Source organism: Sciurus vulgaris (genome assembly GCF_902686455.1).
Source record: "Sciurus vulgaris genome assembly, chromosome: 4".
In the NCBI taxonomy this organism is placed as follows: Eukaryota; Metazoa; Chordata; class Mammalia; order Rodentia; family Sciuridae; genus Sciurus; species Sciurus vulgaris.
This window is the reverse complement of record NC_136464.1, coordinates 143,188,320-143,207,379: the sequence shown is the minus strand read 5'-3', so window position 1 is coordinate 143,207,379 and position 19,060 is coordinate 143,188,320. Positions and strand designations below refer to the sequence as shown.

General features: G+C 33.2%; 2 protein-coding genes across 3 annotated transcripts in view; one reads left to right on the top strand and one right to left on the bottom strand.

Moving 5' to 3' along the window:
- The window catches only part of ERICH6B (glutamate rich 6B), a 124,661-nt gene extending 108,338 nt beyond the window's left edge, over nucleotides 1-16,323 (top strand). Inside the window, exon 14 of the mRNA XM_079136993.1 lies at nucleotides 15,527-16,323. Coding sequence (XP_078993119.1) covers nucleotides 15,527-15,634 — 108 coding nt within the window. The 3' untranslated portion in view covers nucleotides 15,635-16,323. The remainder of the gene's footprint in view (nucleotides 1-15,526) is intronic.
- Nucleotides 1-19,060, bottom strand: part of COG3 (component of oligomeric golgi complex 3) — a 54,406-nt gene that overhangs the window by 30,659 nt on the left and 4,687 nt on the right. For both annotated transcript variants that reach the window (XM_079136982.1, XM_079136981.1), the window contains exons 2-12: nucleotides 14,343-14,489; nucleotides 12,554-12,615; nucleotides 11,168-11,333; nucleotides 10,200-10,274; nucleotides 9,016-9,108; nucleotides 7,898-8,023; nucleotides 6,523-6,603; nucleotides 4,161-4,204; nucleotides 3,591-3,717; nucleotides 3,086-3,177; nucleotides 2,218-2,357 (exon numbers count right to left, since the gene is read on the bottom strand). In XM_079136982.1, the coding sequence (XP_078993108.1) occupies nucleotides 2,218-2,357; nucleotides 3,086-3,177; nucleotides 3,591-3,717; nucleotides 4,161-4,204; nucleotides 6,523-6,603; nucleotides 7,898-8,023; nucleotides 9,016-9,108; nucleotides 10,200-10,274; nucleotides 11,168-11,333; nucleotides 12,554-12,615; nucleotides 14,343-14,489 (1,153 nt within the window). The remainder of the gene's footprint in view (nucleotides 1-2,217; nucleotides 2,358-3,085; nucleotides 3,178-3,590; nucleotides 3,718-4,160; nucleotides 4,205-6,522; nucleotides 6,604-7,897; nucleotides 8,024-9,015; nucleotides 9,109-10,199; nucleotides 10,275-11,167; nucleotides 11,334-12,553; nucleotides 12,616-14,342; nucleotides 14,490-19,060) is intronic.

Here is a 19,060-nt window from a genome sequence, read left to right as displayed (position 1 = left end):
CTATACCCAAAGGACTTAAAATCAGCATACTACAGAGATACAGCCACATCAATGTTCATAGCTGCTCAATTCACAGTAGCCAGATTGTGGAACCAACCTAGATGTCCCTGGATTGATGAATGGATAAAGAAACTGTGGTGTATATATATACAATGGAATATTACTCAGCTATAAAGAATAATAAAATTATGGCATTTGCAGGCAAATGGATGAAATTAGAGAATATCATGTTAAGTGAGATAAGCCAATCTCAAAAATTCAAAAGACGAATGATCTCACTGATAAGCGGATGATGACACATAATGGGGGGTGGGAGGGGGACAAGAATGGAGGAAGGAGGGACTGTATAGAGAGGAAAAGACAGGTGGGAGGGGTGGGGGGGAAGGAAAAAAAATAACAGAATGAATCAAACATCATTACCCTATGTAAATGTATGATTATGCAAATGGTATGCTGTTACTCCATGTACAAACAGAAACAACATGTATCCCATTTGTTTACAATAAAAATAAATTAAAAGAAAAAGAAAAGAAACATATCATCTACTCCTTTAGACCCAGGAAACTGTTTTCTTCTCATCAAGCAAAGATACCACTAAATGGTTCAGAAACAGTATGAACTATTTTTGTTTCAGACACTGTGGTTGTAATCTATTTCGGAATGACTCAATGACCTAAAAGAAGTTTAATAAATGCTTTCAATTTCCTCAGTTTTAAAACTGGTAAATGAATTGGCCCTTATACCTCCTTCCTGGGACTCTGCAAATTATTTTTATTATTAATATGAATAATGAATATGAATTCTAAGAGGGATTTGGACTCTTTTTAAAATTCTTCTGGCCAGGCATAGTGGTATACACCTACTATCCTAGAGATTTGGGAGGCTGAGGCAGGAGGATCTCAAGTTCCAGGCCAGCCTCAGCAACTTAGGGAGGTCCTAAGCAACTGAATAAGACCCTGTCTCAAAACAAGGCGGAGGGTGTGGAGGGGTGATGGGATGTAGATCAGTGGTAAATTGCCCTGGGTTAAATCCCAGTACCAAAAAAATAAAGGGAAAAAAAAACTTATTTTATATAGCTTTAGACTAATCCTAAAAGAAAGACAGGGCAGCTTATTAATTGGGTTACCATCTCCATTTTACAAATAAATTGAGTCCCACAGATACTAATTCACTTAACATTTTCACAAAGACAAAAAGTAAAAAATAAAATGAAATATAAGTTTATAAATATTTCTTCATTTCTAAGACGCCATCAATGTTAGACAACAGTATTTCAGTAATATCTTTCCAAGGGGCAGATGGCTTGAGGCACTATGTAATAACATAAAACATTCATTTTAACTAAAAAATTATCTTACAAACAGAAGTATTAATAGGGGAAGAAATGTACATATTAGAATGAACTAAATGCAATAGGAATGACTTTAGAAGAATAACAAACTCATAGACTCTACTAACAAAAGCCAAGGTGAAGAAAATAAATTCTGCCAGTACTTCATGGATATTTTTTTCTAAAGGTATGTACATATATGATTAAGAAAATCATGATTCCTGTGACAATCAAACCAAATATCAACAAAGTGATCAAATGGATGAAGCAGAGCTATTCCAGACAACTGCTTTTCTTTATATGTAATTATTTGAAATTAATTATAATTTTGAAAATGATGAATCATTATTTTATTTCAAAAATTATGAATTACTACTATATAAGTATGCTAAAATAATTCCAATTTTTAATCAAAAATATGTAATACAGTCAATTGCTTTATATTCTGGTAACTCTGTACTAGAAATGCCTAACCCAAAACTAACAGTAGGTTCTCTCTAGATTCCAGATGCTAGAATGAAGAGTAACTAATGGGCTGCAACACAGCTCTATGGTAGATGGCTTGCTTGGCATGTGCAAGGCCCTGGGTTCAATCCCCAGCAACACAAAAATAAAGTGATTCATTATTTTGTTACTATTTTTGCCCAGGTTTCTTTCCTGATTTAATTTGTAGCTTTAGTCAAAAAATAAGGTGCATCTTGATTCAAAAAGGGCAAAGCATCAACCCAAGCTTTGAAAATATTAAAAAATCTTAAAAATTTCAAAAATGCATAAAAGTATTTTAAGTAATGGGATTGTGGGAGGAGAAAAATCTAACTTTTTTCAAATTCACTAAACCACAAACATAATTAAAAAGAACTTTAAAATGATCCCTTCTACTTATTTACCATTGTTCTGTACATGATCTTCAAGCACTTCATTTTTAAGAATCCCACAAAGTTCCGACAGAGTCTCTAAGTGAATAACATGAATTATCAGTGGCCTGAAGACATCATACAATGACACACACAGTTTCTCCAAAAGCTCACTAAAATGAAAGAATAAAATATGGTTATTAGCAGTAATCTTTTCAGGATTTTCTAATACCTTAAAAGCTTCATTGATTACTTCAAGCCAATAAAAATAATAAATATCTACTGGAAAATAGCATCTGGGACTATTATAGAATGAGAAATGAAAGGCAGAAAGTAATTTTGTGAAACTTTTTTCTTTAAAACCTCAGAATCAATAAGCAATTCACAGAGGTTAGTTCAAATTAGCTGTCTAAAACCAAACGTCAACCTATCATAACTTTTATTTATTTTAGCAATAATTTTCTGTATGTCCTTTTACAAACAAAACTATTTCAGTAAAATGGGATTACCATTTATATTCTACTTCACTGTGAATCAAATGGTCCACAAAACTTTTTAATAGGCAGTGGTTTAGATAAACAAAACTCAAAGTAATATGGACATATACCCAATATTATCAGAAATTTTAAACATTTGAAAAGAAAAAAATCAGGTTCCTTGCATACTATTCGTCCTGTTGTACCAAAAAGTCTCCATAATTATACTACAAATAATGTTGACCTTTAAACCACACATTTATTTTAAGAAAATAACCTATCCCACCCATCAATATTCTGTTCATAAACATAAAAAGTTAATGTACTGCAGTTAAGTATAGACTATTCCTATAATATACTACTCCATCAAGGTCATTAGCAAATTAAGTCTTATCAATAAGAATTAGATCCCATGTACTACCTACTCTAATTTTGATGTCGGTTTTGTGAAAAATTCATTGTAAAGTTGGTGCTCATCCTGGCATACATGGACCATAAAGGCACAGCCACTTCGAACCTGCAGTAAACACACACACCACCTGCAGTTAGAAACATAACACTCCCAGCATTTGTAAAATAAAGCCAACACTTTTACTGCAAAAAGATTATGCATATATTTATAAAACAACTTGTCAAAAAACAAAAAATGGTTCACGTCCATGGATTAATGCTTAATGGAATTACAGGTGATTTTAAATTTTTTATTAAAAATTTTTTTAGTTTTTATTTTCTCAACTTTAAATAAAAAATGAAAATATGCTGCAAAGCTAAATAAGGCTTATAACTAAACTAGATTTATAATAACTGAAAAAAAATAAATTTAGTTTTCTGATATGGGAATCAAAACTTATTAACTCAAGTGAATAAGGCAAGTTATCAAAATAACTCAAAGGAAGGATTAACATTAAACCAAAACAAAGAGAAACTTACCAAGGCACAATGATCTCTGTTATTTTGGCTGGTTAACTCTGTCACAGTACAGGCAATACTAGGGCCCAGAAGGAGCTCCCGCTGATCAAGGTAACACTGGTGGATATCATTAAGCAGTTGCTGGTATCTGGAAAGGAAGATTGGGGTTTGAATCTTTAATTTCCAATATGTAAACTAAATCTGGTCTTAAATCCCAGTGTAGGTTGTCAAGCCTCTAAAGCCATAATGGTCACCTCTCATTTGCCTGTCAAACGCTTAGAAATACAGATATAAAACAAAACCCATAATAAAGTGATGCCATAAGCTTTAACTTTTAAAGAAGGATCTCTCTTCCGAGAAGAGAGATCTCAGGTCTGCCGAAATGAGAAGGAAATCCTGCTGTGGGAAAAACTGCTACCATTTAAACTTTCCAAATCAGGTCTAAGAATTTGCTGCCCCAAGTAGGTTATTTACCACAAGAACAAGTCTGAAGGCAAGTGTTCAGAATATTTCAGTGACATAACTAGATCTGGGAAAAACAGTACCACAGGAGAAGATAATCTAGAAATCAAGGAACATCTGAGTACTCACTCAGGTATTTTTTCAGATCGTTGTTCTATTTGTTCAATAAGAGTCTGTAGAATAAAGAAAAATACATTGAAAATCCGTCTTTTTAATTGTATTTTCAATTACTTTCTTATTATAGCAGCATCACACTCATTTAAAAAACTGTACATACAACTTAAAACCACAAAAATTTCCTGGATACTACTAAAAAAGAAAAAACACTTAATATTTCAGTATATTTTCTCAGTTCTTTGTACCCACCATAACTATATTTTTCTTTAAACAAAACTGGAATTACACCATATATTCACCTTTATAATCTGTTTTTTAATTAACACCAATTTCAAAAGTATTTTCCTATCAAGTAAATCTGTTATTAGATGAAAATGTACAGAAAGTCTTAGCATAGTACCTGATACTGAGTAAACACTGAATAAATGAACCATCATTATAAATACACAATATATTAAATGAGTACATAATATTCTATACCACACTACTGAGTAGATGCATCCTGAATCTACAGGAATAATTACTCCACTGTTCAACATTTAAGTTGTTTCCAAAGAATCACAATCTACTGGTCAAGAGCCTGGAGTGAAACTCTGGGGGTTTTAGGGTCTGCTCCATCTCAGCTATTTGAGCCCAGGCAAGCTGATTCACATCCTAAGACTCCACTCCCCACCAAATAAAACAACATGGAATCCATATATATGCCTACCAACAGTCCTGTCTCACCAAATCTTCAAAAGCACTATTATACCTTAATGTGCCAATTTATGACAGACCAAAAAAAAAAAAAAAAAAAAAAAAAAAGTCCAACTTTTAACTTGCATGCATTTTTCACATTTTCTATGAGTACTCTGGTCTTTTTATAATAGAGTTTCAACTATTTCATTTTTTCCCCTCAAATACTTAGCCAATTTTCCCAGTATCATGTAGAAAACTCCATTCCTTTTTGATTTGGCATATTTGGGAACATGCAGAAGAAATTTTTACTAGGAGTACCCTCCAACCAATAAGTTGCCATGGGAAAGAACTGATATTTAAAAGCTGAATCTCCCCAACCAGAAACAAAATAGTCTTACTCTTCATTCAGTCTTTCATGATTTTTAGTCTAGTTTTATCATTTTCTTCATCTTTATAATTTCATTAAGGTTACTGCTAGATAAATATGCTATGCTATCACTAAAATAAATGGAACCCCATCACACACACTAATTGATTTCTAATAGTACATAGGAAAGGCATTCATAACTAGATGATCATTTTATAATCACCCACCACACTAAGCCATCTTATATATATCATGTCTTTCCTAATCAGATTTTTATCATTAGTATTTGGCTAATAAATAAAAGTAATCAACCAGGTAAAATCTATTTGTCATACTAACAATTAACCACTCTTTATGTCGTCTATCAAAAAAAAAACTAAATTTAAAAAAAAAAAACCTCCCTTTAATTGGTTGACTTCTAAGAGAGAAACAAGGAAGAGTATAAAGTGAAGAGTCAGCAAAAGTAAACTATTCTTTGTAATAACCTCACAATGAGTAAAATTAACTGTAAAATTAACTATCTCATGTCATAAAACACACACAGAAGATATATATATATGTGTGTGTGTGTGTATATATATATATATACCTTTGCCCCATCCATTTCCAATCACTTTATCAAGATAAATACACTGTGGATTCCTTTACATACACACACTGCTAAAGAAGCACATTCCAAACCTCATGGAATATACTGCCAATACCTTAATTCAACAACTTCTCACTGAATTACTGCCTCCCTATCTCAAATCTTTCATCATAATTCATTTTTATCCTGCATCCTTAATCTTATGAAATGGCAAATTTGACCAAATCACTCTTCAGATTAAGACATCTCCCTTGTTCTCTACTTTTCCTGAATTAGCCTGACATGTAATACTCCTTGTTAGATGGTCTTTGTTATCTTTCCATCACACACCACTAATGTCCTGTGTTTCAATCATAACAAATTATAAGGAGTCCTACAAAATACAAATCTTTCATGTCTCTAACAACTGTCTCTATAACGCTATTCTCTATATTAAAAAACATTCTTATCAATCCTCTCAAGTTCACTAAATATCCCAACTTTTTAAGCTCAACTATCACCTTCATCTAGAAACCTTCCCCAAGCATCACAGAAGAGTTAGGTGCTCCTTGCTCTTTGGACTTGGAGCACCCAGGACACATCTCTAAGATACACTACCGAAATGTGAAAAGACAATGCCTATCTTTCATTCATGTTCATTTCCTTCGGATAAGCAAAGGACCTAACATACAATAGGACTTCCAAAAGGTTAGCTGAATAAATGTCATAGTAATACATGCTACTTATGACAATAGACTTACTCGGACTTTGGGGGCAGCAGCTCGAAATTTTACATAAAATAGTGTGAAGGCATTGTCTGCATTAGGTACAGATGAAGGATCCTAAAGAAACATGGGGGAGGATAAGGAAAAAGAAAATCAACAAATAATTATTCAGAATATGTAACATTAGCCATTTCACAAGAGTCCTAGTAGGCCTCCAGACCAACCAAAAGCTCAGAAAGAAAAATCTCAATGATTACATATTTTTATCTTTATAAATGAGAAATAATTAAGTGGAACTGTCACCTCTCCCCCCTTATTATAGTTGAAATTTGCCTTAATACTTGAGTCTTAGCAGTAAACAGAGCTGAATTCAGCATAAGACGGTGGCCAAATTACTTTACCTCATTCTGATTCAGTGCATTCACAAAATTACCACAATACATAGTCAGAGATTTTGTGCAGTTCATCAGTAAAGTACTAGCATAGTAGGTACTAGTACTTATTAAGATATTCATTTCCAAAACTAACTGAAAATAGAAAAGTACAGTCTGGGTGTTCCATCTCATCTAAGAGCAATGTGAACAATAAAACAACCCAAATCACTGCTTTGAATTCAAAGTTGAAGACAACACTCCATGTTCTTTAGAAAATAAGCTTAAAAATTAAAACATAACCCTATGGTTTCATCTTCTTAGGAAAGAAATATGCTCACTGACCATGCTCCTAGCTAATACTATTCTTGTTTTCTAACCTAACACCTGTTAACTTCCCACTTAGCAACTACTGCAATCTGTAACTAATTTGTTTCCTTCTTTTACTGATTAGTTCTCCTGAATATGAGTTCCTTTTGCTACTATACACCTCCTAATACTGCCAAGCATTAGAACATACTCAATAAAAATGTTTGCTAAATAAAAAAAAACATAAAAACTACCAAAAAATATATAATAAAGAAAACAATTGGGGCTGGGGATGGAGCTCAGTGGTAAGCCACTTGCCTAGCATGCAGTAGGCATGGGTTCAACCCTCAGCACCACACAAAAAAAATTACAAGTAAAATTATTCACCACACAGACTGAATCACTTTTATTATTTTAATATATTTTCCAATATTTTCATTAGAAAGAAATGTTTTAATATTTTTAATATTTTTCTCATTTTGTTATTTACCACGTAGTAGTAGATACTTCTCACACTGGTAAATGTTAAATACTATTTGAAAATAAGACTGAAATGGACCTTTATAATATAACAATTTTCCTCTGTTAAAAATAAAACTGCAGTACAAATTCTTATTTAATAAAAGGTAAAAAATTTTTGAACAAAGCACTAATTTCAAAGATTATGGAAAATAAATGAATCAATAACAACAACCAAAAAAATGAGCTGATAATTGGATCAGTTAACTCACCCTTTTTAGCAACTGATTTGTGAGGGTCTGTAGTGTATTCACAGTATATGTCTTCATGAGGTGCAAAGCTTTAGAAAGACACTGTTTAAACTTCAGTAAATATACAGGGTAATCTTTAAAATTAGGCTGTAAAAGAAAGGGAAAGATTTACAAAGAGGAAACAAATGCTGACAGAAAGCAAACTTTTAATGAAAACCAAGATGTCTCCTAAGTAAAGTTATACATGAAGCTCAAAAAAAGGATTTATGTAGACCACAAGTGTCACGAAGACACTCTGACTGACGTGGCCTCAGTCAAATACCCTATGTCTGACACAAAGAAGAGGTTCAATAAATACTTGCACTTGTGAGCAAAATACACTTTTATCACCCCAAACTTTGAGAGCAATATGTAAAACCCGTCTAGAAAAAGGAGTTAGTTAGTAGACATGAATACAGCAGTAAATCCTTGGAAGATAGGGAAATCAAAGAGCTTTGTCCCCCCAAGTAACACTTCCTGTGTTCAAATTAAGATCTCACACATCAGGATATTAATAACTTAAAAATAGCTCATCCTTTTACACAGGATAAAGTTGAGTCAGTCAGTACCATTTCACTTGAGGGGTCACCTTGGGAACTGAAATTACTTTTTATATATTACTTCTGATACCCACAAATTTACTAGTTTTTCTTCAACATGCTACAACACATATAGCCATTCCTCAGTATCCAAGGAGAATCGGTTACAGGACCCCCAAGAATATTAAAATCCACAGATGTTTAAGTCTTTGATATAAAATGGTATGGAATTTGCATATAACCTACACATAACCTCCTGTAAACTTTAAATCATTTCTATATTACTTATAAGACCTAATACAATATGAATCCTATATAAACAATTGTTACATTGTATTAAGAACTAATGACAAGAAAAAGTTTGTATATATTCAATACAGACACAATATTTTTTCTGAATCTTTTCAATTCTCAGTTGACTGAATCCACAGGTGTAGAACCCTGGATACAAGAGAGATGACTGTATTTTTCCCTTCAGGAGAAATAATATTTTACAGCACAAGAAATGATAATAGGAATGCTAAGATTTCTTTAAAAAGATAGAAAAATGCCATGACTTACATGAGATGAGATATATGTTATACAATCATCTAACTTGGCCAACATAGGTATAAATCCTTCACTATTCACAGACAATGTAGGGGAATTCAATTTCTTCGAGGAGAAAAAACAAAAAATAAAACACAAATAATCAACTGACAAAAGAAAGATACATAAGTAAAAGCTGAAAATTATGAATTAGAGTTAATATATATTCCTTTAGGATACGATAGTGTTTTTACATTTTAAAAGTCATCAAAATATCCTTAAGTATTTTCCATGTATAAGAATAAAGAAGAAACAAATAGAAAAGAATATTGATTGTTTATTCCTAATAAGCTTTAATGGGGCTCTGCACAAATTAGAAAATATTTTTATTAAACACTGCACAATGTTATACTGAAATAACTTATCAAATACCCATATTTCCCACTTTCTAGCACTTCACAAATATATAATTCTTCTACTTTTGAAAACTGACAATTTTCTTATAAAGGTTTAACTAGCAGTCACACTAAATTCAGCAATCATATTATGAAAGTAAAATATTATCAGCCAATTATGTCTTATCTTGAATACAAACAGCTTGGCAATGAACTGCTTCCCACTGCATTTCATGGTTAACTGGCTCTTAGTTTTATTTGTGTCTTTATTAAACTATAATAATTATGATTATTTTAGTAAATGAATAACATTATTTATACATAATTATTAACTTATGGTTAAGAAACATATAGAATATAATTTACATAGCAGTCTTTACTGGGCCTATTATTTGGGATACAGTATTCATTATGAGAACTACACATTTCTTCAAACCAAAAATGAAAAATAGTTTAAAAATTGTTTGACTACCATTTTATAGTAACACAAACATAGCAAGAATTAAAATTGAATATTTTATTTATCTATTTATTTTATTTATTTACAATTGAATATTTCTTCTTATAATCTCATAATTTACAGATAAGATACTATAAGAGGTAATCAACAAGATTTTAATAACAACACAATTTAAGAAATGCTGCTTAAATAGCATTTGAAAAATTCTGAATTAGTAACAGTATCTCCATTTGCAACAAAAAGGAGTATCAGAGTAAGCTATTACATTAAAATACCACTCAAGCCAATTTAAGTTTGAAGATTATACTAAGAAAGGAAAATATAAAAATTGCTAACTTCATTAAAAAGTTAAAAAGACTTACTGTGTTAATAGTTTCCAACTCATTAAAATAAGAAAGCTTTTGTTGAATGTTTTCAGCCAGACTGACAAGTTCCGACTTGCATTTTATAAAAGAGAAAAATCAATTATTATTATTTTATGACAACTCTCCAGTTTTAAAGTTACTTTCAACAGATTATATTAGACGTTTAGGTGTATATCAGATATAAGATTTCAGAATAATGCTCAAATATTTCTGCATTCATGAATGGAAAGAGTAATAATTACTATAAATTTCATCTCTTTTTATAAAATAAAAAATAATTGTTTTTTAAAAACACATAAGCTGGGCACAGTGAAACATGCCTATTATTCCAGCAGCTCAGGAGTTAAAGCAGGAGAATGCAGAGTTCCAGGCCAGTCTCAGCAACTCGGCAAGGCCCTAAGCAACTTATTGAAAGCCTGTCTCAAAGGGGTAGGATGTAGCACAGTGGTAAAGTGCCTCTGGGTTAAATCCAATTAAAAAAAAAAAAAAGTCACAAAACACATATACAGAAACTTTTTTTTTTTTTTTGGTCCCTTCTGAGGGGCCGGGGATTCAAACCGCAGCCCTTGCGCATGCTAGGCGAGCGCTCTCCAAAAGGAGCTATTTCTTCAGCTCCTAGAGAAACTTTTGAGATATACTAACTTCAGTATTAGAAGTTATGAGTTTAAGTGCAACCTGATCAACTAAACTTTTCAAAAACCCCAGCATTAGTACAATCACTCTGCTGTTTGAAAAAATGTCACTACTGAAGAGTAGACAGAGCCAACTAAACCCACTATACTTTGACTCAAAGTTTGTCTTTGCCCCTGTTCACAAGCTTATTTGGAATGAATGTAGGTTGTCTTCAATAAGAACCTGCAGGTCTAGCAAAAGGTCTCATAAAGAGTAGTGTTCAATATCTACTCCAAGAATTAAAAACAAAATATTTACTATAATTATTGACCCTTTCTCCTACTCCAAATTACCTGTTCTTTCAGGAGCTGTTCACAGGCTTCATGTAGGGTTCCTGTCTTATTGGACACAAAAAGATACTGTTTCTGCAATGACTCCAGATGCTGAAGAGCACTGTTTACATCATTCAATATAGCATCACACTGCTCCTGAAACCCAGACAAGTAATCCCTCATCTGTCTAGAAAACAGAACCAAAAGGGGATTGGCAATAATATTTTCCCCCAATAAGCATAGTCAATAAACAATAATTTCCCAAAATGTTTGAACTTTAGGAGGAAAATCTGACCTGCTAACAAAAGATGATTACATTAAAAAATGTAGCAAAAGCTGTCATAAACTATTTCATTACTTAATAAGGCAAATCCTGATATTATAAGTAATGAAAGGAATTAGCCTTGAAGACATAACTTGGCTTTTTACATGTAAGGCAATAACTCACTGACTCAACATTTAAAAGCTGGGACACCAAGCCATCCTTAAGCAGCAAACAGGGTTGATCCTTCAGATCACTGCTACCTTTGAAAGATGATATGATATTGGGAAAAGAATTCTGGATTTGGAATTATGAGACCTGGGTCCAAGTTCCAGTCTGCTTCAGTCTACATGACATTAAGTTACTTAATATTCCCAGGTCTTGGTTTGCTCATTTGTAAAATGAGAATAGTACTATCTTCCCTCACATAGCTGCTGTGAAAATTAAATGGAATCATACATCAAACAGTCTAATGCACTGTCTAGCAAAACAGTCATCAATGAATGTTAACTGACAGCCAGGTGCTGTGGCTCATGCCTATAATCCCAGGCATGACTTGGGAGATTGATGAAGGAGGACTGCAAGTTTCAGGCCAGGCTCAGCAACTTAGTGAGAACTTGTCTCAAAATAAAAATAAAAAAGGACAAGGGTTATAGCTCAGTGGTGGAGCATCCTGAGTTAAATTTCCTGTACCACAAAAAATAAAATAATAAAATAATTGTTAACTGAATATGAGAATTCAACCCACAGTTCCAAAATCAGCTATAAAATTGTACACTGTCCTTTTTCCCTATATTACTGGTATATATAAACGGAACTACATAGTTACATTCAATGTAGATGGCCATCCTTAAAGCTTCTTGCAGATGTTTCTCCTTCTATAGAAAAGCAACCAACGCCTCGTAAAAATCCTATATAATTCCTACTTGAATCCAGTCTTCTCCAGAGTTGTTATTTTTTTTAATCATACAACTTCTGATGCCAAATGTAATGACCCAAATTCTCTCTGGCTATTCTTAAAGAAAATGTGGTTGCCAGAGTTTTCTTTGCACCTTAGTTTATTTAAAGACACAGAATATGGAATGCTTGTGATGACTATGGTCTAAAAAATCAGTATATCCAACAAATACGAAAGCCACACATACCTATATTTAGTTCCTTCATCCTGATCCATCTGAGTTTGCAGTTTTGCAAACCATGAAAAAAACTAGAAAAATAAAGAGTATTATACTGTGAACCAAAGTAAAAAAGATAAAATGAAAAGTGACTAGATGCTAAACAGCAAGCCAAAAGGGCAGACACTAACTCTTACTGTTTAGGACTCAGTCACTGATAATTAATTAGCTTATAGCCAAGAGAAATAATTATTACATATGCAATATCTATATGCTAGGAAAAGCAAGGAATATTAAAAACAATGACCATTTCCAGAGTAAAGTAAGGGAGAATATTAAAAACATAGTATGTACAAAATAAATATTTCTTCCTCAGAAGCTAATACCTACTTTCTATTTGCCAAATTTAAATAGTTAGCACAGGGCATTGAGTAAATATCAATATTAATGTTACCTAATCAGAATTGTAAGAATTTAAACTGAAAAATATTAGAGTGGTTTAAGAAGACAGACTTTGGCATCATTCAAACCTTAGTTTGAATCCTTGTGCTACTAACAATCTTGAAGAAAATACCTATTTAAAAACAGGGGTATAGGGATAGGAGTTGACCTTAAACAAGCATGAAGGAACTTTCTGGGGTGATAAGAATACTTTAGGTCTTGATAGTAGTGGTATTTATACCAGCATATACAATTGTCAAAATTCATCCAGCTCTACTTAAAATGAGTACATTTTATTGTATGTAAATTATAACTCAACATATTAGAATTTTTTCCAACTTTTTAGACAGATATGCAGGTACAAATTTAATATAGAAAATTTTGTTTTCAAATAGCCAAAAGAAGTTCGCAGATATGGTACAAGACTGCTTTCTACAATGCTCAAGGGGGATTCAATGTCAAGGCCATGTAGTCTGGTCATATACCTTGGCTGCCAGTTATTGAGCATTTATCATGTGCCTGCCACACATTGTATTTACATGCATGTAATTATTAATTCTCATAAAAATCCTATAAGACAGATATAGAATCATCCTTGTTTTACAGATTAGTTAGGAAACTAAAACCAAAAAAGGTTAAGTGATTTGCCTAAGCTCACAAAGATGGTTAAGTGGCTTTCAAATGCAGATGGGAATAACTAAAGAGTCAGATCCCAAATGCTGTGTATTGCTGCCTTTCTCGACTTACTATCCACACAATTCAGTACATCTATCTGTCTTTATGCCTTCCCTGGAAAATGCCTCAGCTTTAACCCTTGACAGAAAGAGAAGGAAAGGGAAGTGGCAGAAGAAATTACTACGCATTTATGTTTGCATCAGCAATACAAAACCAAGAAAAGATTACTCATGCTATATTACTGAAAAATATCTATAAACCTCTGTCACAATAAATGCTCAGTAAGTGGCAGCAAAGGTATATATTTAGGTTTTTTTTTTAAAAAAGGATTACCTAGCAATAAGCCCAAGGGGTATATATGTTTGTGTGTAAATAAGCACATGCTGAAAAGAGAGGTTAACACATATAAGGGAAGTCAAGTTCACAGTTCATAAAATATTAACTCTAATAAACATAATAATCTATCAACATCCAAACTTGGAATTTTCTATTTTTATCTGTATTGTCAGTATAATCTGACCATCAATTCATTTAAAACACTTAAGAAACAGCTACAACTAACAGAAAATCACAAATGCTCTAAAAAGATTCCATGTCAACAAGTACCAAATGTTCAGACCCTTTAATCAGAACCTTTTTCATTAGCCTATTCTGAGACAGTTAAAAAAAATTAAACACACTTAGAAAAAATAATGCCATTCACCTGCTGTGCAGTCTCAATTCTTTCTTCTTCCATTCCTAAAGAGGTGAAGCCCTTCAAGAGGATGTCTTCTGTAGATTCAGGCACTACTGAAGTCAGCTCAACAGGCAGCAAATGGGATGTTATGCTGCACAAGTCTTCAATTGGGAGCTTGAAAAAGAGAGTCACAAAATATTTAACTCAAAAATTCTCCAAATTTAACTCAAGTTTGGGCTTCGGTTCCAGCTGTTTTCAAAGAGAAAAAAAATTCCATTAAACCATATGAGGTTATAATACTCATACCATATGACCATATAATACTAATACTTTTCACTAGGCTCTGTAAAATTTTATTTTCAAAATGTAAAAATGACACCAATATCCCAACATGATTTTCAAGTTAGCTTTCTAGCAACAGATATGAATGCATGCTAATCCACACACATTTTGTCACCTGAATTTCTTGTGTTCCACCAGGCAAAGGGGAAACCCACAGGCTGCTGAAAGTAGACTGCTCTTCCCAGGTCCTAACATAGTAAAACTGACCAAACAACAGAATTAACAAATCACACCCAAGAACTAGCCAACAAACTCTACCTCTTCCTATCACTTCCCCACTGGCACATATCACCTACCTCTCCTGCTGAAAAATTTTGAAATTACAATGGAACAGGAAGAAATTCAGAGTTTCCCATCATTTCATAGTAGCCCCACCAAGAAGGCCTCACTTTGACACCATTAGACCTAGTATTTTTCTAGTTCTCCCATACTAAAGATAGCCCAGGTATTAATTTACCCGTAGTTGTACAGACAAGTTCTTTTTAGACCTAAAAAAAAGGGGAAGTAGAAGCTGGGGAAAGAAAAAGGGCCAATTGTTTAAGTTCAATTCTAGTTTTCAGCCCCTAATTCACAGAATTTAAGGTATGATCCAAGGCCTTAGAAAACTGCTTTATTCATTTTTCTAAACACATACATTTTATCTGAACAATATTTCTCTTCCAAGTGAAAATAAGCTACATGCTACCTAATTTAGAAACATGATCCTTTAACACTGAGTTTTTTGTAGATGGGTTTAAGTGGTGCTATACTTAATGGCATGGTAAAGTATACTGTAGTGCAGCCCAGTATGATGTCTGCCTATTCACTTATAAACTGTGTGATATTGAGCAAAATACTTAACGCTTCTTTTCCTCAATTTCTTCTCTTAGCTGATTCAGATACAGTATTTGTATTATCTGACTATTGTGAAGAGCAAAGAAGACAGCATACAGATGTGGAAAAACTGGCTTCTTGGAGTGCTAGGAAGCTACAGATAAGAAGTGATCAGGAAGGTCCTTGATCTACTTTTTCCCCACCTATGAGTCTGACTCAAGAGCCAGGAGGATTCTGATGTAGGTAAATATATCTTACTAGGGCATCACTTGTTTATGTAAACTCTTTCTGAATAGTAAAATAATCCCCAAGTATAAAAGGACTGTGGCCCAGCAAGAATTAAATTTCACCACCCCAGTGAGAATCTATCTTGAGTCTAACATGTGGGCAGCAACTGTGTGCTGCCACTAGGGGTTCTGGAGAACAGAGGGAGCTGTGCTGAGATAAATGGACATGCACACCTTCTATGTGGAATCACCCTAATTACCAACAAGAAGCCATCTCCTGAGAAAGGGGTCCTAATCCACAAGAGATAATTCTGCATGTACAGCACTTAGTATAAGACTGCCACGTAGTAAATACTCAATATATTCAATCTACTGCTATGATTAGTAGTGTCTTTTATTATTTATTAGCAGCACTACTAGAGGAAGTAAATTGGTAAGTCTGAATCTATACTGCTTCTTGGGAACAGAATAGTCACTAAACTATCTTTACAATATTGTATTAGTAGTAAATTTTAGGTCTATATAAGCAAACCATGACAAAATTCAATCATATAATTCCATCAGCAGTTTAGATAATATCAGAAGGGGTAGAGGAATCATGGATGAGGCCCAGATTTGAAAAACATACTGGAAAACACAGGGAGGGGCAGCTAGAATGAAGAAAGATGCAAAGAATGTTGCTTGCAACTCAACAATAGAAAAAGGAAAATAATCTAGAAAATCCTATGTATTCTTAAATTCATCAGGGCTGAGGATACAGAAAAACTACATAGCAAAGAGGCATCTCCAGGAAGACTTGAACTGCACGTTTTGGCTTATCTGTGCAAGATCACTGGAAAAATGGATGACAAGCACCACGCAAGCAGGTAAGCAGAATTCAACTAAAATTTTTCACAAATTGATAAGGGTTGGAATGTGAGTAGAAAACACTGGGAAGCCACTGACAAAAGGGGTGTGCACACCCACTCACATGGTCTCCTCTACAGACCTCCACTACATGTTCCTGAGTGCCAATCTGAACACTTGGTACCGGACTGGAAGAGGGCAGGGACTGCTGCTACGTGGGCAAGCAGGGCACAAAGCCCCACCCTTTTGTTCCAGAGGAAACAGGGCAGCAAATTCTGTCAACTGTCAGGCACAACAGTGGGAGAAAGAAAAAGTAAATGACCTCCATCCTGAGAATGGCTGTTTTACATTGCTAAAGAAAGAATCAGTAAACTTGAAGGTAGGTCAATAAAAACCACCCAATATGAAACATAAAGGAAAAACAGAATACAACATTTAAGAACTACAAGGTGGTATTGAATGATCGGGTATGTAGGTACCTGGAATTCCAAAAGAAGGAAAGAGGAAGCAAGAGCAAGAAAGAGAAGAGACAACAGAATAGAAGAGATATTTGAAGAATGGAGAATTTTCCAAAACTAATGAAAGACATAAAATCACAGCTCTAAGAAGCTCAGAGACTCCCAAGTAGAACAAAACATATATACATACCATGAGCACACAGGGACACAAACACACACACACACACACACACACACACGCTTTCTAGATATTATTATATTCAAACTCCTGAAAAATAAAAATAAAAATTTTGAAGGCAGCCAGAGGAAAACACATTATATAGAGAAGAACAAAGACATAAATAATAGCAGACTTACCAGAAATTAAGCGAGTTACCAGAGTGCCATCTTTAAAGTGCCATATATGAATACACAACCAGTGTAACTCCACATCATGTACAACCACAAGAATGGAAAATTATACTCCACATATGTATAATATGTCAATAACTAAAAGAACAAATAAAATATATAAAAAATAAAGTACCAAAAGAAAAAACTGTCACCCCAAAATTCTACACCTACTGAGAATATCTTTTCATTTTGTTTTTTCTTCTTTAGGGCATAAGAAATTGAACCCAGGGCCTTACACATATTACGCAAGCACTCTACCACTGAGCTATACCCACAACCCAAGAATATCTTTTTAAAATGAAGGAAAAATAAAGACTGGTCAAACAAACAAAAGACAAGAAAAGGGGCTGGGGAGATAGCTAAGTTGGTAGAATGCTTGCCTTGTAAGCACAAGGCCCTGGGTTCGATCCCCAGCACCCAAAAAAAAAAAAAAAAAGCCAAGAAAATATATTATCAAAAGACCTATACTACAAGAAATATTAAGGAAGTTCTTCGGGCAGATGAAATAACACTAGACAGAAACCAAAATGAAGGTAAATATGACAGTATTTATTTTAAAAAAAAATTTTTAATTGGCAATGGACCATTATTTTATTCATATATTTGTATGTGGTGTTGACAATCGAACCCAGTGCCAGTGCTCTGCCTCTGAGCCACAACCCCAGCCCAGTATTTATTTTTTAATAATTCAGAAAGAAATGTAAAAAGGAAAACTATTGGCAATGTATTGTTGGTTTATAACATATGTAAAAATAAAATGTCTGGCAACAATAGCATCAAAAAAGGGAAAGGAAGAAATGAAAGCATTAAAAGGTTCTTATACTATACAAGAGTTAGTATAATATCTAAAGGTAGACTGTGCTTAATTGAAATGGTGTATTACAAACCCAAGGACTATCACTGAAGGCACACAGAGGACCTAGAAAACCAGTTCTCCAACACCATCCAGACCCGTATCCATCTTTAATTCAATTTCTTCTGAGAAAAGATTCTAAAACTATCATTAAAGAGAATATAAATCAATGTCGAAATCAAAATCCTGGTTGTGATACCACATACTACAGTTTTGCAAAATGTTATCATAAAGGGAAACTGGCTAACATATATAGGGGATCTCTTTATATTCAATCTACAATTGTTCCAATTTCTTCAGTTAAGAAAAGTAATGTTCTAATCACATTCTTCTGAGTTCAAAATTCCAGACAAAAAGTAAAATTCTTGTTCCAGAATCATTTGGACTATACAGAACAGACCTTTTAAATGTGTTTATCTGAATAGGTAATAAATTCTCATAACATAAAATTAAAGGAAAATCAGTAAAAAGTTTCCTTTCCCTGGACACATTTCCCAGCTATTCCCTTCCATAGTTTGAGGCAAGCTATCAATGTGACTAGTTTTTTATGCATCTTTCCTTTTATTTAAAAAAAAAAAAAAAAAAACTTTTTTTTAATCCAAATAACAGTTGGACTATACATACTCCACATATGTATAATATGTCACATATAACTAAAAGAACAAAAGAAATTTATTTTTTATCTTGCCTTTTTCATCTAATATGAAGCATTTTCAATTCTCTCTTCAATAAAGAATAAGAGAAAGATGGAATTTACTCTTACTTTAAATTTATAGCTCTGTTACTAAACTATAAAATATCCATTATTTTAAC